The 24,655-nt window shown below is 45.8% G+C and overlaps 1 protein-coding gene across 4 annotated transcripts; it reads right to left on the reverse strand.

The window, feature by feature from the left end:
• Window positions 1-195: 195 nt before the first annotated feature.
• RNF112 (ring finger protein 112) lies at window positions 196-23,354 on the reverse strand. 4 transcript variants are annotated; one of them, XM_081837091.1, is made up of 15 exons: window positions 23,154-23,353; window positions 17,143-17,230; window positions 16,228-16,302; window positions 13,651-13,954; window positions 12,973-13,176; window positions 12,085-12,222; window positions 11,145-11,249; window positions 10,987-11,037; window positions 10,151-10,207; window positions 8,048-8,134; window positions 6,855-6,975; window positions 5,613-5,743; window positions 3,342-3,395; window positions 2,564-2,638; window positions 196-1,860 (listed from the first exon to the last, which is right to left on the reverse strand). In XM_081837091.1, the coding sequence occupies exons 3-15, from the start codon at window positions 16,248-16,250 to the stop codon at window positions 1,318-1,320; spliced, it is 1,893 nt and encodes a 630-aa protein (XP_081693217.1). In that variant the 5' UTR covers window positions 16,251-16,302; window positions 17,143-17,230; window positions 23,154-23,353; the 3' UTR covers window positions 196-1,317. The 4 variants fall into 4 exon arrangements, with proteins under 4 accessions (XP_081693217.1, XP_081693215.1, XP_081693216.1 ...); XM_081837089.1 differs by lacking the exon at window positions 23,154-23,353 and adding an exon at window positions 17,902-18,247; XM_081837090.1 differs by lacking the exon at window positions 17,143-17,230.
• Window positions 23,355-24,655: the final 1,301 nt, after the last annotated feature.

The raw sequence follows: 24,655 nt of genomic DNA on the forward strand, positions 1-24,655 counted from the left end.
GCTGAGAACCAGGATATATGGTGTTCTTTTTGTGTTCTCATAAAACTGGTTGTGTTTTTGGTGTGTGTAGCGGGGGTGGGGAGATGGGAGGGGGAGGAAACAGTGGTGGAAAGACCTACCACACAGGTTTGGATCTTGAGCTGCAGTCTGAGCAAGAAGGGGGTGGAAAAACCACACACAAAGCCAAGCCAGGTGAAATAAATAAATGTATTTCCTGAAACATGAGCCAAGACAGGCTGGGTGGGCAGGCGAAAGTAATAAGCAGCCCCCAAAGCCAAGGCACTTGGATATAATGCCGGGAATATAGAGTATTTCTGACAATGAATTAGCTTTCCTAAAACGTGTTGCGTCAGAACATCAAGTTTCTGGGCGCTTCAGAATACACTATGGAGAATCAATGGGAAGGTTTCCCTGAGGATGAGAGAGGCTTTGTTCCCATGAACCAGTGCAAATTTCCCAGCAGCCTTTCCTGTTCAATAGAATCGGGAACTGCATCCCTCACTCACCTGACATTGCATACCTGAGAGACAATCAGCAGGGTGCTGAAACTGATTAACCCCCCATGAACATAGTAACAGCTGAAAGGTTTTGACCTAAAATAAAATGCAGGGAGAGGGTGCAGCTTAACTACATGAAGAAGAAAATAACTTCTTTCCATTCCCTGACTTCACACTAGAGGCTAAAGTGAGGGCTCACTTTTCAATATGTACCTCTTTAAAGAGGTGGCAGTAATGTTTCTCCCAGGATGCCCTTCTAGGATGCCACTAGGCTGCTCCCTAGCTTGTGTTGCTGGTGCTACAGATAGGCCAAGGAAAAAATAGGAAGGGACCAATTTCCCCGTCCCCTCTGCTCTGCTTATTATCTCAGCAAAGGTGTTGGGAGCAAAAGTAACCTGCAAAAGGTTCCATGATACTCCAGAGGCCTCCTGTTCTGCACTACCTGTCCTGGGCACTGAAGGAAGCTGGAAATGGACACAGAAGGAAGCACTGCTCCCTTACCTACCACTAGAGAGAATGCAATCACCCTAGCATCAGAAGGCCGCATTACTAGGCCTCAAGTCATCACTAGTGTGTCACCTCTCCATGTTGATGAACACTAAGGGCATGCTATTTTGCTATCCCTTAATCAGCCACGAGAGGGAGAGGGAGAACAATTCTTAATGTGTTTTACAGGACAGTATGTAAGATCCATTCCCCTGCCGCCATCCACACCCTTGGAGATATGCCTGAATGAGAAAAGGAGAGGTGTGCAGGCTACAGTGATCTGCCACTTGTTTGCAGGGAAGCTGTAGGTCATAGGACTGCCTCTTTGTCAACCCTAAGGTGAGTTCCGTGACCCAATGAGGCATCTTTCGTCTGAGAGGCTGGTCTCCTCTTCACCTTCAGGGTCATCTTCACTCACATTCTTGGCCTCCTGGGTCCTCCTCTCCCCAATGCTGCTCCCCACGCCAGCCCCCACACCACCCCCAATGACTGCAAAGGTGCTTGCACCAGCCATGGTCCCAATGGCAAACGTAGCGGCAGTGCCAGTGCTCAGTGCAATAGCTTCTGCGGCCAACACGGCAGCTGCCACGCCAGCCCCGATGGCTCCACCAGCTAACCCCACAGCACCCACGCCAATTGCCATCCCAGCTTTGAGGGCATGGGACTTGTAGCGACGGTGGTAGCGCTCCTTAAAAATTTGAGCTTCGTGCTTCAGGTGGTCCTCCAGCGACAAGATGGACTCTGTCCGGCCCGGCTCATCACCCTGCAGAGACTCCTCACACCGCCGCATTAATTCGCACTGCTTGCTCAGAAGGCGCCGCGTCATGGACTTGGGAGTCACTTGCAGGCCAGCAATCATGGGACGACAGAGCTCGTCCTGAGTGGAAGAAGGAAAAGATGTGTCAGGGTTACAGAACTGGGTAGGAGGGAAGGGAAACAGAAAGGAGATGCCAGTTCATGACCCAAGACAATCCCACTTCATAGTAATACAATTGTATTTCTCATGCCCTTTCTCCCAGAGGACCATATGGCACGCATAGGGAACCTTAGGCCTGGGGGCTAAATGTAACTCTCCAGGCCTTTCTATCTGGCCCTTGGGGACTTTCCCCAAGCATAGCTAGGTCCCCTCTTTGCTAGTCACAGGCCTCACCACTCCTACTTCAAGCCCTTCATTGCGAGTTTGTTGTTGTTTTGCCTCGCTGTAATGTGTCCATGAATTCTGGCAATGCCTGGTGCTTGCCTGGATATCGGATAGATAGAGATGTGTGAGTGTGTGCAGAAACTAGCCTACCATACAAAAGTAAAGTCACTCCTGGAGTTTCACATCCTATCCAAATCATCTAAAAATTTAAATGTTCCTGGGCAGTTCTCTCAAATGGATCCTGCAGACGACACCACCTGTTATCCCTAAAGTGCAACCAACAGTGGTCCAATATTATAAATATGTCCTGCCACCAACAACCTGCACAGCACATTTATTTCCTTCTCCCAAATCCAACCCTCAGAAATTCCTCAAAATCTTCTTTGCCAACATTTGTCTTAACCCACAGCCGCACCTGTTGATTTGGTTCTGCTCATACCTGGTTTCTGATGAACTCTGCAAACTCCTGCCGCAGTTTTTCCTGGGTGTCCAGATTGTGTAAGGTGATGGCCATCTGGGGAGGGTGGAAGGAAAGAATGGAAGATTCTCATTTTTCAGTTGAGTCCCCTCAAACCCCATTGCCAGAAGAGGCAAAGGAAGGTAAGTGTTCATTCATGTACCAATCCTGCTTGTGCTGGCCATCTTCTTCAGTTTGCATATGACATATTCCTTGTGGGGATGGACAGGACTAGAGGCAACTGCCTTACACCAAGCAAACCATTGGTCCATGTGGCTCAGTGTTGTACTCACTGACTGGGAGTGGCTCTCCAGGGTTTCAGACAGTAGTCACTCCCAGCCTTACCTGGAGCTGCCAGGGATTGAACCCTGAACTTTCTGCATGCATAATGAATAGTCTACCACTGAATTACAGCCCTTCCCTATAGATAACACAGCAACAGAAGCTGTCAACCCCCCCCCCACTCACTGACCTCTCAGTCCCATCTCAAGAAGGTTTTTATTTTATTTATCAAGTGATGAACACCAGTGGTCTGCTATCCAAGCACTAACCAAACCCAGAGCTGCTTAGCTTCAGCAAGGTTATTGTATTATTTGCCATTGAAATATACCCTGGCTGATGGATGCAGTGTCCAAAAATGCAGTGTCTGCTTAAATAGATCAAACAGGTAAGCCAAACAACAAGCAATATGGGGGCCTGGTCAAGGAAACAGAAGCAGGGCTGATCATGGACATCAGATGATGAGAGTGAAGTTTGATACCTGAGTGACTGAAGAGAAGCCAAACTTATACTTCTTCATCAGAGAGGAGAAATTCTGAAAAGGAGAGAGAAGAAAAGGAGTGGCATCTGAGGATGGGGTTTACAACTGTCTCCTCATACCAAAAGACAGTCACATACTGTCAGAAGCCACAGTGCTGCAGTTAAATACATTCACAGTTCACACGTACATCACATTTGTTTTCCCACACTGGGAGTTTGTACATTCATTTGCTTTTTTTTACAAACAATGTTTTGACTTTCAGCCCTAATAAGGCAACCTCACAGTTAAAAAGACCTTAACATTTAATTAATACAACTAGGATAATAAAAATATCAAGATTGCAATGAGATTTAGAACAAACAAACATAAGAAGCAGAACCAATGACAAACACAAGAGAAATGGAGTTCAAGCTAGGGCAACTGACAAATCCCAAAAAGGGAGAGAAAAACAAAAAACAAATCTTGACTTTGGCATCATGGCCTAAGTTCCACTGCTGTGGAGTTGCAGCTCAGCCTGTGTGCTAGGACAAGCCACACCCACACTAACATTTGGACATGCTGAAGGGAGTCAACGGCACCACTGAATTGCAGCAGTGTGCCTGACGGAGAGGTCTCATATCTCGAATTTAGCAATAGCAGCACTGGCTACACTAGACCTGAAGTACAGCTTAGCAAGTGAGGTGAGTGGTAGGGATGGAAATGAGTTGGTCCCTGTCCCAAAATACATAGGAAGCTGCTTTATACTGAGTCAGGCCATTGGGTCCATCTAGCTCAGTACAGTGGTACCTCGGGTTAAGTACTTAATTCGTTCTGGAGGTCCGTTCTTAACCTGAAACTGTTCTTAACCTGAGGTACCACTTTAGCTAATGGGGCCTCCAGTTGCCGCCACACCGCCGCTGTGCGATTTCTGTTCACATCCTGAAGCAAAGTTCTTAACTCAAGGCACTATTTCCGGGTTAGCGGAGTCTGTAACCTGAAACGTCTGTAACCCGAAGTACCACTGTACTGTCTGTACTGTATGCTGGCCAGCAGTGGTTCTCCAGGATTTTAGGCAGGAATCTTTCCTACCTAGAGATCAAATCTTCTGTATGCAAAGGTGTTGCTCTAACACTGAGCTATGGATGCTCCTAATTAATACAGGATGTAGCAAAGTCAGAGTCCATCGGGCTCAGTACTGTCTACACTGACTGGCAGCATCTCTCCAAGGCTTCAGGCAGGAGTCTCTCCCAGACTTACCTGGAGATGCTAAGAACTGAATCTGGGACCTCCTGCATTCAAGGCAGATGTTCTGCCACTGAGTTACATCCACCCATTGAATATCAGCCAGGTCTAAATTATTTTTAGATTAGAACCAGTGGGTATCTCTTTTTCCAAGAGTACACCCATCTATACACATACATACTTCCAGCCTTTCTTCACATAGCCAAAACAGCATCACACAGACACCGAATCTTACTTCAACCGTGTGTTGCAACAGTTACATTTCAGAGAAAAACTAGACTTTGACTGGCCAGCTTTTAAGTCAGCCCCTACAGCTGTGCATTTAACAGTCACACGGTGTCCAGCTATTAGCATGCAATAATGTTTAGCTCTGGGCTGTGAAAAACTTCACCTGCTGAAAAGCAACACAGGGATGAAGAACACCTGCCCTGCCACCAATGCTTATGGATTACAGCTCCCACCATCTCTGACCACTGGCCAAATTGGCTGGGGCTGATGGATCTTGGAGTCCGACAACAAGAGGGCCAACAGATCAAATTTCTGTCATATGTACATGTACATGTTAGGGCAATGCTTTTATTGGTCAATCTCTTTTAGCACATGCCTATACTTTAGTGCAATTAAACTCTAATTAACAGGAGAGCCTCTACTTCTTAATGGCAGTGTAGGGGGGTTTTCGGCAGGCAAAGTGCTTTTGCACTCAGCGTCTCCTTGCCCCCCACATTCCATGCCGGAGTAAGAGCCAGGTACCAAGACGAACTACCCCCATCCCCCCAATCCCTGTGTGGGGGGGGAGGATTTGCAAGGATAATTACCCTCAATCGTCCTTGTTTTCCCTTTGCCAACAATCTCCTGCTGTCATGGGGTCTTCCTCCATTAAGGCAGAGCGGAACCAAAAGCCTCTACTCTTTTATATAAGCCTACCCTAAGCCATCTCTTTGCACATAGCACATCTTCTTTGCCTATCAGAGCAGTGTGATGGGCAGAAATCCAACAGGTGGAATTCTCCATGTTCTGTCCAGATTAGAGACTTGATTCTGCATCTCCTACCTTCACCTTGGCTGCAAGTTGTGCCCCTGTAAGGGCTCTTCCCTCCTGGTCACTCTTTACATGCGTTACAGCTGTTCTGGCTATGTCGTTCCCATAAGCCTTCAGGCAATCTCTAAAATCCTTATCCATGTCTGGAAGGGGAAACAAAAACAAAGCAGGCAATTCAGGCAAAGGAACTGTAACAAATGATGCTCTCAGAACAGCTGCTCCCCCTGGTGGCCACAAAGAATGATGCTGAAGGTTCAGTAGCCCTCCCCAATTTTACATTTGACCACGCCACTGAATATAAGGAGTGAGAAACCTAAAAGCACGTGAACAGAGCATTTGGAGCAGTAACTTAGAACCACAGAATTGTAGAGTTGGAAGAGACCCTGAGGGTCATCTAGTCCAACGTCCTGCACTGCCATCCATGGGTGGACTCGAACCACCAACCTTCCGGTTAAAGGTTTGCATTCAATACCAGGAATGGGTAACATGGGGTCTGCCAGATGTTTTTGAACTCCAGCTCCCATCAACCCCAGTCAGAATGGTCAGTGGTCAGCGTTGATGACATGTCACATGTTCAGCTACCTTGGTCTGGGGCTAGGCAATGAGAAGCTGTAGCTTCCACCCTCCTGCAGCCTGATCCAGGCTGCTGCTGCCCAGTTAGATCTGGGTGGGAGAAAGTGAGAAGAAATGGTAGATCAAAGTGACAGATAACATTTGTTTGCATCACATTTAGGTTTGGCATAAGTGATGCCAAAGCCTGAGAAACTGGAAGGATTAAAGGACCCAAGTTATTGCAAGTTGTTTTAAACTTTTTTTAACATTTTGTGTTTGTTCTTGCGACCCACCCTGGGGCCTTGAAGTGAAGGGTTGGTAAATAATGAAAGAAACGTCACTTCTTCTTTTTTTACATGATAGAAGTGGGGAAATGCTTTTCTATTGCTTTGGGGTTAAGTAGTACATGCTGTACTCTTTTCTATGGGCAGACTAAAGAAACAATGAGGACATCAAAGGGAACCAGTAATTCCAGCCGCCAGATAGCAGAATTAAGCAGTTTTCTCCTCTTTAAAGTCTTTGGCTAGCAAGGAGAAAACGCCACTATGGATTAACAAAGGAGTTTATTATGGAACCAAAGCTCCACTTAGTGGATGAATGAGTGAACAGCTCACATGCTGCACAGAGCTAATGCAGATTAGAGGAGCAAGAGTTGGATTTGGAGCTACTTGTGGAAATGATGGAAAGAGAAGAGGTTCTTACCTGCAAGTGTGCCCTCAGTTCCCACCACCAGCCTCTTGCCAGGGAAGGGCATCAGGTAGCAGCGGGTGCTGGTGCTCCTGAGGGCCTCCAGGGCCCGTGGGTGCCTTTTGGGATCCAGTTTCTGAGGAGAAAGAATGAGAGAGAATTAGATGTAGCCATCCAAAAGCAACCACCCGGAGCCAGGCTTGTTGTGAATGGGACTTCTCAAGCACTCTTCCAAAGCAGCTAGTTGGGTTGAATTGATATATTCATATTCATATTTGTATTCATATTCATACCCCACACATCCGGCTGGGTTTCCCCAGCTACTCTGGGCAGCTCCCAAAAGATTAAAAACAGAATGAAACATCAAACATTAAAAACTTCCCTAAGCAAGGCTACCTTCAGATGTCTTCTAAAAGTCAGATAGTTGTTTATTTCCTTGACATCTGATGGGAGGGCATTCCACAGGGTGGGCGCCACTTTTATCTCTGCATGGTTTTCTAATCCATTCAACAAGCCATAACTTCAACAGTAAAAATAATAGAGCCGATGAGCAAATGATAACTAATACAAACAGCAGTTGGAATAAAAATCCAGAATCCTACATAAGTCCAGAAGCTAAAAGCAATTAGAACAGAAAATCAGGAAGGGGGAAAGTACTTGGTGCAAGAATTTAAATATGCCTATTGCAATCAAAGCAGTGGCCCAGTTACACCCACCAGGACATTTCAGCCAAGCCATGCCCACTTACCCTAGACCTGTCATCATATTTGATGCCAGGTGTGGGGTAGGTAAAGATGTGACTGGGCCCAAAGGGCATCTCCTATCAACAGCACCTGAAAAGTACAAAGCTGTGCCCTTCAAAGTATGTGGACAAAAATGAGTTATCTGCATCACTGTGATGACAGATGAGTGATCCTACCCACCAGTTCAAGCTGCCCATGAAGGTAGATGAGATAAGGACCCACCCCACCAGTTGGATCTCATTCCCCATCCCTGAATCAATGGGTCTGGATAAACAAAATGACCTTCTATTCAACCCTAAAAGGCCATAGATTGGGTACCAGGCAAGTGTTCCTTCAGAAGGCATTCTATAAAATGGGGTGCCACCAACAAAAAGGCCCTCTCCCTGGTAACCACCTTACTCACATGGTTGGAATGGAGAAACTGGAGAACGGCTCTCCATCCAATGCTTCCACTGTCACATTTACCTGTATGGTACTTTGGAGGTAATTCTGTCCCTCCTGGAATCCAAATTCAGGTGGGAAGAACCAGTCACGCACCAGGACATCAAGATGCTGTAATAGAGAGACGAAGCATGTGAACTGCTTTTCCTACAGCTACAATATGCTTCTATTCCTCTTACACAATTCCTTTCAATGACCACACTTTGAATACTGTGTCCAGCTCAGGCACTGAGTCTGAAAAGGGATAATGTAAGGCTGTGCAGAAAAGTGCAACCCAAATGATGCAAACAATATATCATTTAAATCAGAACCAGTGAAAGCAGTGGATGTCCTGTGTGAGTGTCTGGAGGTGGTTGGAAGGTGGATGGTGGTTAACAGACTGAGATTGAATCCCAACAAGACAGACATTTCTAGGGGGACAGGGCAGGTGTGGGGTCTCCCTGGATCTGCACTGAGTAACTGCCACTAAAGGACCAGTTTGCATTTCTTAGTGCAGAAAGTATTGATCTGATGTGTAGAGATCATTCCTATTCTGATTAATACAAGAGGATTCTAGAAGCTACTAGAATTTTCTGTGTGTGAGAGAAGCAAGCAGAAGGGTCATGATTGTTTTGGTTATACCTTCTGGAAGCTGAGTACAGCTGGTTTGAACTGGTTCTCTTATTATGCTGACTATAAATATAGGCCAGAAAGAGCCTGGGTTTTACTTTCTCTTTCTACCTCTCTTCCTTCTGGTGTGGTGTTCTGTACATAGTACGTTTACTGTTAAGTTTTTGTACTGTAAGTTCTGCAACTGGATTTTTATGGACTGTGCCAATCCTGAATGTACTGGATTTGTAACCATTTATGCTCATTTGCCTTCAGCACCAGTAAAGCTCTGCTGGATGAAGTACAATTGCTTCTGGTCTATTTTTGGAAACTGCATCGTGTTTAAGTTTTTCCTCCACACATATGACAATGCATAGCCACTGGTTCTTTTGGACTCACCGCTGTCAATGGAAGCACAGGTTAACCCAGACAGATGGGTGGCTAATATTATTATTATTATTAACGGTTGCATTTGTGCATTTTTACCTTAGGAAAAATGTGAATAATGGGGAACATGACAGAGGCATAGAAAACAATGCCTGGTGTTGAGTAATACAGAGAGGGACATGCTCTTTTTCCTGTCTCATAATACACAGGGTCATCCATGAACGGTGTGAAATTCAGAACAACAATGGAGAATCTTTCCTCACATGGAGCATTGTTTTAACTATGGAAGATGCAGCGGCGACCATCAACCTGGTCAGGATAAAGTTACCAATCGCTACCATTGCTACTGCTCAGGTATCACAGGCAATACCAACTGCTGGAGAATGCCATTGTGCTCGGGTTCTCTTTGCAAGCTGAATAAAGCCAAACATGGGAAGATTCAGGGCAAAGAAAAGGAGGCATGCCTTCACACAGCACATACTTAAATGATGGGATTCTCCCCAAGCCATACTCCCTCCTTTGAGCCCTCCTTGCATTCTGATAACGTCTCTTGCTTGCCTAGATTAAGGACAGAGAGGGGAATGCAAGTGTCTGCAGAAACTTGCCTACAGTACAAAGGTAAAAGGCACGTCCCTTGGTCTTCTCATGTGTGCTTCTGGCCCTACTCACCATTGGCATGTGACACCTGGAAAGTGACCTAGAAAGAAGCATGGCCCTTTGCATGAATGAAATTCCCAACCTTGGGATAGGCAGAATTGCCCAGAGCTGATTTACATATGAATTGGGTGGACAAATCAATGTCTGCCCAATTATATATCATTTTTGCCTTTTTTCATTCCATATAGAGGTGTTATTTTGGGTTTGTGACACTCTCCTTATGACTGAAAAGAAATGCAAAGGGGTGTTTTAAAAAGCAACAACAAAAACAGTGGGAAGAGCAAATTATTGGGCGCTTGCAAATGAGAGAAAAAGAGATGTGGGTGCCAGGCAGAGGAACACGAGGCTGGGAGAGGTGGCTGAGGCGATGGGAACCCAGGAACAAAGGAGCTCTTTGACAGATTGGCGAGGCGGAGAACATGAACAACATGGCAATCGTAGAAGGAAAAGAGAATGGAACAAAGAGAAGGAAGTGGAACAGCCGGTGCGCATTACCTGAAAGGGCTTTAATCTGCAGGAGCCTCCTACCGTCTCAGCTACATACATGAACATCTGTGGGCAGAGGAAGTGGGAGACCCACCCAGGAAATGAAGAAATCTGGTTTACTTAGTCCTTTAGCCCAGCCCACAAGATCTATTCCCCTCTCAAGAGGCTATGGGCTTCAGAAGCAAGGAGCCAAAACCAGACAGGATAAATTTATGGCTATGGTATTTATTATATTGTGGTATTAGTTATGTACATCACCATTTGTATCCCCACCCCCACAACAATAGTTAGAGTCATCTCATTTTATGGTCATAATATCCCTTGGAGGTAGGCAAAGCTGAGGAAGTCTTGACTGGTCCATGATTGAACAACATTCAAACTCAGTCCACAGCAATCTTGGTCCAAAAACTCCATCCACAACATCTGGAGAGCTACAGGTCAGGGAAAGGTGCCCTAGGGATTTATTGCCTTTCACTGTGGTGTACAGCATGGCTTGCTCAAGCCATCTCTTGGCATCTGCTTTTCCAGCATTTTCTGGCAGTGCACGGATTCTCTGCTTGCAGTGTGAGGCTGTTTTGGCTGCATGGATTGTTCTGCTGGGCAGAAACCTGCCTTTTGTCTAACAGGGACTGTTAGTCAAAAAGAAACTTTGTCCCTTCCAGTTCTATGTATCCAGCCTTCTGCTTCCCTGAAACTTGGGGGAACTCAGGGATTCTGGATCTTGCCCACCCACCTTTCCATCCCACATGGAGAGAACCAGGTATTTTTATTCCAGCCAACTATTTTCCTCATCCTTCCCCTGGATAATGCCCAATCCACCTTTTCCCTTTTACAATCCTACTCACCTCCAGGTATTCCAAATCTGGGTCCTTCATCATGGTGGCTAAATTGAGTATCTAGGAAGAAACAACAGGGGTGTCAGAAGATGTTCTGAACTTACTTTTGCAGCAGGAAGGAAGAAGTGACTGCACACCTAGAAAGGAGGGATCTGGTAGGAACCCACCTGATAGGAGCTGAGCAGCATGGAGAAAGCTGAGAGCTTGACACCATCTTCAACGTTTCTTTCCACATCCATCGACCCCTCTGTGTCCACCAAGAACATGGCAATCTAAAGGGACAGTAAGATATTAATGGACTCTCATAGGAGAAGTTTCCTGAGAGAAAAGGAATTAGTTTGGCCAGCAGGCTCCAAAGTACCTACTTATAGCTTATAGGTGGCATGTGTCTGTTGTGGATGGTAAGCCATATTGGCTCCTTGTCCATTGCTGAGCCCAAGTGAGTGGTATGTGCCTTGAACATCCTAAATGTCTTGGGATCCAAATTCCCCATGAAGTTCTTCTCACACTCACCTGCCAATGTCATGAGATCTTCCAGAGAGGCCCTGATCTAAATGCCCACCATAGAATTTAGAGGATGTGCAGTGTAGTATAATGGTTAGAATATCAAACTATGATCTGGAAGGCCAGAGTTCACTCAGCCACAAAGCTCACCAGATAACCACAAAAAAGTCACTGTCTCTTAGCCTAACAGACTTCACAGGGTGGTTGTAATTCTGCAAGGAGAATTCTGCCTTTTCTGTGGTGTCACTCCAACTTCAATCCCCAAGGCTGCAGTTCCAGTACTAACATTATAAGCTCTACAGTGCAAGGAGAAGACCTTCCCATTTGCCTGGGCATTTTAGTACTTTGGACCACGACTCCAGTACTGTCTGAGGCTTATGGGAACTGTAGTCCACAACATCTAAAGAACAGCAGGATGGGGAAGGCTGAGTCAGGATGCGAGGAGTGTGGGGCAGAGATTATGTGGAATGGAAGTATTTCATGAGGACATCTCCAGGGGGCTGGGATGACCAGAATTTCCAGGATTTCCACTGAGGGAGAGAAGCTTTCTTGCTCTTGTTCTTTCTCTAGTTACCTTCACAGCCTGTGCTGTGCTGTTCTTACCTTTTCATGTTCACTCTGGACCCAAAATGGCCGACTCCATATCCACACACCCTTGGTGGTGGTGTTAGGTCCTGGTTGCCATTCAAAACCCGTCAGTGCTTCATCTTCCTGACCCATCCATGATCCGTCCTCAGCCTCCTGTCAACAAGGAAGAAAGGCAGAGGATGGTGATCTTGTTAAACCCACAGAATGTTCATGAAGACAGGGGATGGAAAGGCAAGCTATGTGGTACTGAGCTAGATAGGACAATACCACTCTCTGGTTCAAAGCCCATAAGGGTGGAAGAGAGCAAGAGTGTCTCTGGTTGCCCTTCCCATCCACCTGGAGCATCTGCCCTGCATACAATGTATATCTATAAATACCAATTGTAGAGAACTGCAAGTGGGGAGAGGGCTGTTGTATTCAGGTTCTATTTGAAGGCTTCCCATAAGTATCTAGGTGGCCACTGTGAAAACAGGATGGACTACATGAAACTTTGCCCTGATCCATCTTCTTATACCTCTGATATCCTTAGATGTCCACAAAGCTGCTTAACCTCTGCTCTGACCCCAAATGTGTCCCAGGGTATAATTTGAAGGTGCATGTGGTCACCACTTTGTTAAAGCTAAGCAGGTCTGGGTCTGGATGGCTGACCACATGCACACTGCCCTTATTTAAAATGTCAGGATATAAACAAAATAAAATAAATAATATTTCAGCTCTGACTTGCACTTGCACAAAAGCCCATTTTGTACAGCTGATTACCTAGATGACATGGGGCAACATGATCTGTGAAGGACATTCATCCAAGTCAGACCCTTTTCAAATGGAAATTCTGCAAGCATCACCTACTGACCCCCCCCCCCTAACAACACACACAGAGAGAAGTTCCCATGCATTTGTTCTCACCAGGTTCTGAAGCCGCCGCAGAAGAAAGTTCAGCAGGAAGGATTTCCCTCGCCGTTGCTCCCCAAGAATGGAGACGAGGCAGACAGGGGCGTTCTTCACCTGCCCCTGCTCCAAGCAGCGGCTCAAGGCTTCCTCATCCAGGCAGAGATCTCCATCATCATCCAAGCCCACCAGCTGCACTGGCTTTCCTGGCTCCAGTATCTCCTGAAAGAGAAGGGAGATGGATAGGTCACCCAGATCTGAAGATGCTCCACAGTCTGGCAACCCCATGCATCTTAGAGACGTCAACACAGAAGAAAGCACAGCAGATCAATTTATAATCATGATCAGTTTTACATCAGGCTGGCAACTGAGCATCCGTGCACCAAAATCATGCTAGCACATGACGACTGTTGGCCACCCACTGTATATACAGATCTTCCTTTCTTGACCAATAAATCTCACCACAGCAGGCTAGAATTTTAAGGTGTTTTAGGGCATATTGCTATTTGGAGGTGAGCATTCATACCATTCATTTTCTATTGGGAAAACTCATTGTTAGAGGAGGAGCTAGGAAAATGCAAAATATGATTCCCCAGCCAGCACTTGCATTGATGCTGTGATCCCTTCATGTTGCATCAAGTGTCCTAGTGGAAACGGTATAAGATGGTTACTTATATAAGCCAGATTGGGTCTTACCAGTTCCTCCTCAACCACCTCTTTTACAGGCAACTGTCCAATTTTTTCCACCAGGCTCCGCAGCCGAGTGTCCGGGATCATCCTCTCCCGGCTGCAGGGATGGCGGCATTCGGGGCAGCGGTACCCATAGCGCGAGGTTCCACTCCAGTGGGCAGAGAGGCAGACCCTGCAGAAATTGTGCCCACAGTCAATGGATACAGGGTCTTCAAAGGGTTCGAGGCAGATGGAACAAGTTATGTCCTCTTTCAGGTCCTGGATCATGCCTCCTGCAGATGTCTTTGTGGGGCTTGCCAGTGAGCTCAGCCTGCAAAAAGCAAACAGATAAAATACAAAGCTGAACAGTGAAACTCTGGTTTCTGACAGTACCTCATTCTGCTGTGTCCACAAATAAGGCCTTGGTTAAAACCCAACTGTAATCATGTTTACGCATTTCACTCAGTTAATTGTCTGGGATGTGACCTCCCCTTGCTGAATGCTCTTTCTTGGAAGAACAAAGTTGAAGAAGCCATTTGCAATGTGCTCCCAATGAATATCAGGCTTCTGCTTAGACTCTGAAGGACCCTGAATTCTGTTTTTGCCAGCTGCTGTGGAAAAGAGAGGTGGGGTACATAAGCAAATCCACCTGCTCATTTCCACCTGGCAACCCTGCTGATCTTGAGGCCCATAAGTTTCCTCAGGATTGGGAAGGGGGAAGAAACACCAGCTGTGGCTTACTACCTGATTTTCAGCCTAGAGATGCCATCTCTCAAGACATTGGAGGATCCTGAATTCTATTTATGCAGGCTGATATGGGGAAGAGTGATGGGGTAGGTGAGTAAACCTGTCAACATTTCTCTACCTGGTAGCCCTACAGATTTTGAAGCCTATGAGTTTTGTTGTGACAGAGAGTGAAAGAGAAACACCAGTTAAGGCTTATTGCTTAGACAAGGAGCTATAAACCCCAGACCTGTTCTTAGATTGCCTCTGGGCAGGGCAGGCAGTCTGAGGAGGATGACTCATAGAAAAAGCTTCCTGGAGTTAACTCCTTATGCACACACCAAGGTGGACACACCAAGGGTACAAAAATGAACTTCAGGAGACTTGAGTCCTACAGTGACACATGGGAATGCTCCCCTCTGCAAAAGAAGAAGAAGAAGAAGAAGAAGAAGAAGAAGAAGAAGAAGAAGAAGAAGAAGAAGAAGAATTGTCCCTTGAACTAAAGACATCTTAGCAGCGATGTGCCCATCATAGTATTATTACACTTAGAACTCACCAGTGATTCCAGTGAAGTCAAGGTGTCCCAACTCAACCCACTTTTATCCTCTCAACAACTCTGTACCATTCCCTAGGCCAGTGGTGGCAAACCTTTTGGAGATATAGTGCCCAAACTGCAACCCAAAACCTACTAATTTATCATAAAGTGCCAACATAGCAATTTAATATGGGATGATAATTCACATACCATAATAAAATGAGCTGGGGGGCTGCCCTGAGTTGTTGAGCTCTTTGGGGGGGCTTGGGACACAGTTTTTTTTGGGGGGGGGAGAAAAACACTCTCACACATTATAAACGCTTCCTATGGCACACAGAGCAGAAACAACACATAGTCTCAAGGATCGCAGGCAGCAACCAATCAACAAAAACCCTTGACAAAGTCACCAATCACAGGAACTACAGCCTGCTGGCTGCAAAAAATCCCACCAATTGCTGGGGGTGGGGCAGGAATACAGCTGCTTTGTGGAGGTAAACTGCCTCTAAGCTGCTGCCGGGGGGGGGAGTGGTTTACTCACAAGGAGGCATGGGGGGAAGTGGCTGCCCAATTTGAAAACCCCAAACAGCACTGCTGGCATGATGGCACGTGCCAACAGAGAGGGCTCTGCATGCCCACTCTGGCACCTGTGCCATAGGTTCGCAACCACTGGCCTAGGCAGATAGTGATTGATCTGCTGTCCACCCATCAAAGGACAAGGATGATTAGGGATTTGACTCTGGGTTTCCCCAGTCCCAGTCTGACACTCTCATTCCTATGCTACAGTGGCAGTAATAATCATGGGGGGAAAAAGGTTGAATCAAATCTAGATATTGTGCTGATTCTTTCAGACATCATTCCCTAAGACATGCATTTCTTTTTCTCAGTGGCGTAGCGTGGGGGGTGCGGGGGGGGGCAGCCGCACCGGGCGCAACATCTGGGGGTTAGGGTTAGGGGGTGCAAATCCACGGGTTAGGGGGCGCAAATTACTTGCCTTGCCCCGGGTGCTGACAACCCACGCTACGCCACTGCTTTTTCTTTCCTGGTAGAGCCAGTGTGGTGTAGTGGTTAAGAGCAGTGAACTTGTAATATGATGAACTGGGTTCGCTTCCCTGCTCCTCCATATGCAGCTTCTAGGTGACCTTGGGCTAGTCACACTTCTCTGAAGTCTCTCAGCCTCACTCACCTCACAGAGTGTTTGTTGTGGGGGAGGAAGGGAAAGGAGAATGTTAGCCGTTTTGAGACTCCTTAAGGAGAGTAAAAGGTGGGATATCAAGTCCAAACTCTTCTTCTTTTCTAGTAGGGTTGGTGGGTGGGTGAGGAGAATAGCTAAACAAGAGCCAACTCACGGTTTAGTATTTGTGTTTCCCATCCTGGGGATAGGATGATGCTGGCAGCCTCCCACAGTATAACCTTCCCTGCTCCTAGAACAAAAAGATAGTGTTACTGTTAGCCAGTGCTTCCTTTCCTCAGTATCCTCTGGTGTAATGTAAGGAATAGAGAAACAAAGGAGCAGCAGCAGGAGGTGGTAAGGGTGCATAGGAGATCACTAAAACACATGGAGATCCCCCTCTTTCACCTTATTTGGGATGCAATAATTATTTATTTCATTATTCATTTATTACATTTCTATCCCACTTTTCCTCCAAGGAACTCAAAGTGATGTACATACTTCTCCTCCCAGTGTTTTTGTTTTTTAAGAAAAAAAGGTGCAGCTACTCACCACGAAGCTGTTACAGTAAATGTCACACTTTTAGCATGGGGGGGGGGGGATGCCACCCACATGTAAAAGAAAGAGAGTAAGAGACTTGGGAAAACCCAAAGGTTTGCCAAGGTAGAAGAAATAAGGGGGAAACTTAAAGGGGAGGGTGAACCCCCACAAACAGCCCAATGCTAAGTAGCCATGGCATGCAGACTATTTAGAGAAAGAGAAAATGGACTGGAGTCACTAGAATTCTGAACAAAAGCACTCCATGTTGCAATATTTAGCTGCAGGTACTACATAGGTATATTTTTTCCTATTTACTTGTCATGTCTGGCCTGCCATCATTATAATCATCTTACACTTGTAAGTCATCATGCGGCGAGTATGAAAGTGTGAACCATCAGCTCAAAACGATGGCGTTACATAGGATCCAATGGAGTCACTTCTGTGTTTGGGGATACAGAAGGCATTTATACAGGTGCAACTTAAAGGATGGGGCCAGGGAGAGCGAAGTTCAAATCGCCACTCATCTATGAAGTGCCAATCACATCCAACCTACCTTACAAAGATGCTGTGAGGGTAAAATGGGCAGGTGGGAGAACTACAGCTGTTGCCTTGAACTCCTCGAAGGAAGAATTTTCTTTTTTCTTTTTAAATGTCATGAAAAAAACAAACTGAATAAAATGAAATGGAGGATGGCGGAGGCTGAAGCTGATGATATGTTTGTGTGTATGCTGCTCTCCCAGACTGAATAATCTACCAGTGGGCCAAAAACGTTTCAGGAAGTCTCTGCTGTAAGGGTGTTGCTCACAACAGGCTGGCGGTTAGAGATATCAACTCCACAAACTACCAACTTTAATCTTTTAAGTCGTAATGAAGCTCCAACTGAGGCACCCTTCCTGTAGTAGTTTTCTTTTTCTTTTTCTGTTTTTAAAATTTTATTTGCTTAATTCAAATAAACAAAAGAAAGATTCTTCATCATCCATTAATACAAAATTATAAAGCAAATCAACTAAAAGGGGGAAAACCCTAATATAATAAAATAAAGAATATCTTCTTACTTTACATATAACTTCCCATCCACTCCATTTTTCACAAATTCATTATTAACTTATTGCCAAAACTTGTCAGATTGTAATGAAGCTCCAACTGAGGCACCTTTCCTGTAGTTATCAGGCTAATCTAGACAAGCATGCCTACACAGAGAAGCAGAAGTGAGAAAAATCTACTCCAAAGCTATTCTATGATTGTTTTTTATATTGTCATTTTATGTTGTAAACCGACCTGAGATCTACAGAAAAAATACATACAGTGGTACCTTGGTTCTTGAACTTAATCCATTCTGGGAGTCCCAAAACCATTCGAAAACCAAACTGTAGCTTCCAATGGGCTGCAAGAGCTTCCTGCACTCAAGCGGAAGCTGTGTTGGATGTTTGGCTTCCGAAAAACATTTGCAAACCAGAACAAGCAGCAGAGAAAGCCAATTGGGCACCTGGGGCGGTGTGTATGCCCTGGGCCCAGAGGTGGGGGCAGCAACCCACAGGGCGGGGCGAGCCTGGGCAGAAAGCTCCATGGGGCCTCCAAGGAGTCTGCCTGCCTCCTCCCACTCAGCTGCCTTACAGCTGGACTGTTTGGGGCAGAGCGGAGCCTGCGGGCACCCAAGCCACTGTGCCACTCCCAGGAGAGATGCATGGCTCGGGTGCGCTACAGGCCCCATGCTGACTGCTGCCTGGCATTTTGTCACTCCCCTCAGTGGTGACACCCGGGGCAGACCTCCACCCCCACCTCACCCCCCCTTCCTCCACCCCTGACTGGAACACTTCTGGGTTTGAGGCGTTCGGGAGCCAAAACGTATGAGTACCAAGGTGTTCGAGAACCAAGGTATGACTGTACTACTGTAGCAACAACAACAAACAACAACACAGTTTTAAAGGCCATAGATTGAGGATCTTAAGGGCTGCATGTGGCCCTCGTGTTTTTTATTTGACCAACCCTGCCTGTTTGGCCAAATGGTGGCACAGGGATAAGCACTGAACACTAGCAAATATTTTGTATTGCAGTACAACTCCCATTAGCACCAGCATTGGGGTAGATTGTTTGGAGGGCACCAGGTTGCAGAGACCCACCTAGATATAGGGAAAGACCTGAAAATGCCCTTGAATTAATGGAGCAGTCATGCAAGCCTCTGCATTAAAAAGAGATGAGGAGAAACTGTGTCGGAGGCGAGGAAACAGATGGCAAAGATAAGTTAGGCACTTCTTTGTTTTGTTCTCTTGGTTTAAATGCTGCCTGGTGCAAAACTGGGCTTGCATGAATGTCTGAGAGAACCAGGTATGAGTGGGCAAGAGATAGGGGCAGAGGAAATCCTCCTTGGTGGTGGTTTAAATTCACAATATTTCTTCTGCTCAGTTTGCCAACTTCTGAAATAAGATACCGGGCATCTTCTCCAAAGGATGCAGAAAACTCTTTGCCGCTGGATGTAAAGATCTGCATGTGCTCAGAGGCACTTATGCATCAGGTTATGTGACCTTTACTTCCAGTGGAGAGAGCAGCTTCCCTGTACAAAAACCTGCACATGGAGGACTGTCCTAGAATTATAGAGTTGGAAGGGACCCTGAGGATCATCTAGTCCAACCCCCTGCAATGCAAGAATATGCAACTGTCAAACCAGCAACCTTGGCATTATCAGCACCACACTCTAACCAACTGAGCCAGGAAGCCATTTCAAATATGAAAGCTCCACACATGCATGGGAGCCCCTGCAATCAGTTTGCACCATCAAAAGTGGCACTTTATAATTAAATTCCAACCCTGTGCAAAAATGACCAAAGGCACATTTATTGAACGTTAGAGAATTCACTGCACACACATTAACTCGGTGATCTTGCCCTTTAATTTCCTTAAAATTATTGTGGTTTCCTTCATTAAGTGGAAGAACGTTGGCAGATTACCTAATTGCTCTCTCTCTCTTGCGGATATTTACTAACAGTACAGCATGCAGGCCTTCAAGACTTGTGCAACCTTCTCCTTGAGGGTTCCTTGAGGTGCCCGTTCCTTCAGATGTCTGATTTGGCCACAGCAGCATACGCCTTAGTTACATCCTGTTTGTATTACTATAACCCGTTCTGTGTGGGGCTGCCTTTCAAAAATGCTCAGAAACTTCAACTTGCTCAAAGAGCTGCAGCCAGTTTGTTGACTGGGGCTCATTATAGGGAGCATATGACTCCCTTGCTAAGGCGGTCTGCTTCTAAGGACAACTCAAAGTGCTGGCTGTGACCTATAATGCTGTACAAGGCTTAGATCCAAGCTATCTGAAATACCATATTCTCTTATATGAACCTGCCTGGGTTCAGAGATTTTCAAGGGAAGTCTTTTTCTTAGTCCTGCCAGCATCTCTGGCACACTTGGTTGGGGACATGGGAAGAGGCCTTCTTGGTGACTTCTCCCAGATTTTGGATCTCCCTTCCTGGACAAGCTAGGCTGGCTCCCTCCTTGTTGTCCTGCTGCTGACATGTGAATACCCTTTTGTTCCCACAGGCTTTTGGGAATTGACAGCTTTTATGGAAAGGGCTGGTGCTGTGCTGTTTTTTATTGTAATTATTTGAATGTTTTAAATAGATTTTATATCTGTATATACAATTAATTCTATTATTATTATTATTATTATTATTATTATTATTATTATTAATCATTGTAATGATCGTTTTTCCTGAGTTTAAAGTGATTATAGTTTTTATCTGTAAGCCACATAGGTGCCAGCTCCCTGGGGCCCTATGTGCCTGAGCACCCACAAAATCCCCCATGAAGGGGCCGGGCACCCACAAATTCCAGTGCCAGGGCCATGCACACTGCATGGCACCCATGGCCACAGGGCCAAGCTGTAAGGTGAAATGGCAGGGTATAAATAAATACATTATTATAATAATAATTTGTCCTTTCAGGCCAGTCACCGTATTTTACCCATTCACTGCACATATGCAGAGTTTCTCTCCCTCTTTCTGTTTAGAGGTGCAAAATCTACACAGAAAGTCATCAGCACTCTCCATACTCCCAAAGGTATGCTCCAAATTATTGCACTGTTATATTGTAGGAGAACCAGGGGTCAAGGATGAAAGAGAGTGACATGCCTAAAGCCAACTAGCAAGTTGTGACTGAGGGATTTTGGCTCCCTGCAATACAGCTCAGTATCTTACAATCTGATCCAACCCGTGAATTGTGCCATCAAGTTATCCCCAGATGACTGGGTTTGAAATTACAGTCTTAGTCAGACACCAGTACACTACAGTGGCTCTGGTCATTAAACCTCAGTAGCAACAATAAAGGGTGTTGGCAGCCTTTAAGTTATTGGGCATTGTTGCTGAGTTATTCTCTCTGTTAGTATAGGAGGTATAAATAGCAGACTTTATCTGGGAAAGGAGGAAGGGAGGGATGGACCTCTACTCAGGGAGGAGGATGTTGTCTTCATGGAGAAAGGGAGGGAGGAACCAACCTCTACTTGGGGATGGAGGTATTCTCTTTAGTGATGAAATGGGAATAACTGAGCAAGAACAGGATTTTCATCCCTTAAGGATATAAACAAACAAGGAAGCTTCATTATACCAAGTTAGACCATGGATACATCTAGCTCATATTGATATCAACCAGCATCAGCTCTCCAAGGTCTCTGGCAGGGAATTTTTTTCAGCCCTGCTGGAGACTGAACTAGCCAAGTATCTTTTGCATATGGAACAATGCGCTAGTGCGAAGCTATATGTGTCTGAGGAACTCTAATTTTGGAAAGAGGATCTACACCTACTTCCTCTCAGTCTTCAGCTTAATTTGAATCAGGGACACCTAAAGTGTTAAGCCCAGAACTGTTACCTTCACTGCCAGCACCTAACCTCACAGCATCCAAAGCAAGAACATCAGGCTGGATCCAGAGGTTAAGTTAGCTACACTTTTGTCCCAATGGAATATAAAGTCAAGCCATGGCCATTGATTTCAACAGGACTACAGAGTAGCTTGAACTTTCTTTGTATCCAACCCACAGTGTCTGTGAGCATTTACGAAATGGCTCAATGAGTCAGTGTGTCTGGTTCTTAACCAGAAGGTTGGTGGTTCAAGCCCACCCAGGGATAGATGTGAACAGGATTCCTGATTTTGCGGGGGGTTGGACTAATTAATCCTTGAGGTACCTTCCAACTCTACAGATACTACTATGATCACTGACACACAGAAGACATGCATAGGACACCATATATTGGCCTTCCTATGCAAAAAGGCTGATAGGATACATTTTGTACAGGAGTAGAGCTAGAAATGTGTGCTTGAAGGTGAGCCCTGCCTTTCCTTGAGATAATACCCTTCATTTATTCACTGGATTTCCATACCAACGTTGATACAAATATTACCGAGGCAGTTTACAGTAAAAACATAAAGCAACTAGAATTTCAAGGGAGGAGGGAAGGTTGCCATTTATCATTTCTGCTAGCCCTTCATTGACTATAATGGGTACAAAGTATAGGAACCAACCCCTAGGGTTTGTGGGGACTTCAGCCCCCACAATAAAATATTTGAGGGGGCCGGACCCTCTCAAAGTTGGTGGGCATTCCCATTCAAATAGTGTGTGTGTGTGTGCGCGCGCACACACACACACACACACACACACACACACACACTGTGTCATGTGATCAGTTATGTGGAACGGGGCTTACCTGGGCCCCCACAATATTTTATTCAAGTTGGCACCCCTGGTGTAATGATCAGAATGGCTATAAAGGTATGTTTGGTGAGAAATTGGCTCTCTTCCTCTTTTTACCGCTTAACTTAGCAACTTTTAGAAGTGACACATTTCAGGCAAATTGAACCAAGGAATTGGAGACGCAGGCACCAATGCTATAAGCCCACTTAACAGGTCATGGATAGCCAATGTCTGACATGCCCTCCAGATAATTTAAACTACAACCCCCATCTGCCCCAGCCAGTATAAATTACTGGTCAGGAATTATTGGAATTGTAGGCACCAAGTTGTCTAACCCGGGACTAGGAGGTAAGGCAAAGAGAACAGTGCAGCACGAAGCTTTCTTAACATTGCAATAACACCGAAATGATCCCTAAACGTTCACTTCGATGTTTTTATGCCCAATCCTGTCCCCAAGCCGTCCTCTCTCCTGCTTCGTATCAAAATGCACTCGTAAAGCATCTAAGGGGAAGAAATGCATTGACACACCCACACCCCGCACTTTGTGCACCTTCCTCTTTTTTAAAAAAACAACAACAACAAAACAAAACCTGCACTTGTCAAAGGTGGAGCTGAAATCCCACCCGATCTTCAGGACGCGAAGTTTCCCAAGCAACGAAGGCAGAAAGACGAGGAGGCTAAATCTATCTTTAAAACACAAGCAAAAGAAGAAAGAAGCCCACGAGGAACGAGGAAGAAGGGACGGGAGGCTCCCTCTCCGTCAGCTGAGCATGACAATGCATGGCACAAGGATCAGCCTCCTGCATGCCAGAGGAGGCAGGAAAAGGGGGCGGGGGCGGAAAGAAAAGCCCCTTACACAGGAGGATTCATCTGCGGGTGCACGCTCCTACCTGCTCCCGATCACGCTCCGCAGACCCCTCAACAATGCCTGCGGGCGAAGGCGTAAGAAGTGAAAGTAAAAACATCGTTGTTGCACGAAGAACGCACAGCTACTTCCCCATTCTGGCGATGCTTCTGAGAAGGCAGGAGCGATTGGCCAATAGAAGGTGACTCCGGACTGTGTCTTTTTCGGGGGGGGGGGGAGAGAGACTTGGAGGAGACAGACAGAGGGGCGGGGCAGCGAGAAGAAAGGATAAAGGAAAGATAAAGGAAATGGACAAGAAAAAGTGAGTCAAGTTGTTTTAACATTCTAAGTCAGGGCTTTGGCGGGGTGGGGACGGATGAATCAATCCTGTCTGATTCTAGCCCCCTCTCCCCTCATGCACGCGCACACAACTCCTGCTGACACAAGTCAACTTTCCCAGTTTCCCTCTCACTCCACCGTCCTTCCTGGTTTGTTTTAAAACTGCTTTGCATGTCATCTCTGCCCTCTCCGCAAAGGTGGAGATCGTTGTTAAACTGAGCCACCCTATGATAAAAATCGAGTGTGGCAGGTGCATGGCCTGGGGCGCTATCGTCCCTCTCTGACTGCCCCCTTCCCTCCCATGAAATGGATTTTGGTATTCTGATACAAGTTCTTATCCTCATAGGAGCCAATTCCTAGGGCCAGAGGTCTCTTCGCCCCCCTCCTATAAAATTTTGGAGCCTTCTTCACCCACCCCAGTTGATGGGCATTGCCATTAAAATGGTGTGCTTGTGCCACGTCTTGTGGGGTGGGGGTTACCTGCGGCCCCCCCCCCCCAATATTTTCCTCAAGTTGAAATCCCTGCTTACCCGCCACCAGAAATTTAGTGAACCATTTTTTCCTTTCTTGTACATGCATGACAGATGAATATCTCTGGAACCTAGCTTTCTTTGAATAGTGAGATTTGGTTTTTTAAAGAATAATCACCTCTGTGTCTCAGTAAGAGTACGGGGCTGTATCCAAGCAAATGTTTACTTCACACTCTGGAGTTTGTTGAAATAGTTACAGTTTCGTTTCCTGAGTGCTTCTGAATCTATGGCAGCCACACACAACATCTGCAGTCTGGGTACATTGATAGATACAGATATATAATTGGGTGGGGGCAAGGAGTATGTAATTTTGCTCCACAGTTTGGTCTGAGCTTCAGTTTGGGAAATAGTGGTTGTGGTTGGGGTGTTTGAGAGAGTTACTGGAATTCCTTTATTGCCGATAATTTGATTTTTACTAGCTTCTCACATTTTTACCAGGTAGTGAAAAAGTAGGTTCAGAATAGAATAGAATTGTATTGTGTTGGAAGGGACCACGAGCATCTAGTCCAACCTCCCCTTGCCTCCGAAAATATACTCTGTCACCAGTATATGCTCCCTGCTCACGTTTTCCTACCATTCAAGGAACAGTGTGAAACTCCTGTAATTTTACTTTAAAGTGCAGTGATCCACAAAAGAATTGTGGAGGCTTAGGGAATATGGCATGGGCAGAAAGAGTAAA

Source organism: Podarcis erhardii (genome assembly GCF_964252035.2).
Source record: "Podarcis erhardii genome assembly, chromosome: 13".
NCBI lineage: Eukaryota > Metazoa > Chordata > Lepidosauria > Squamata > Lacertidae > Podarcis > Podarcis erhardii.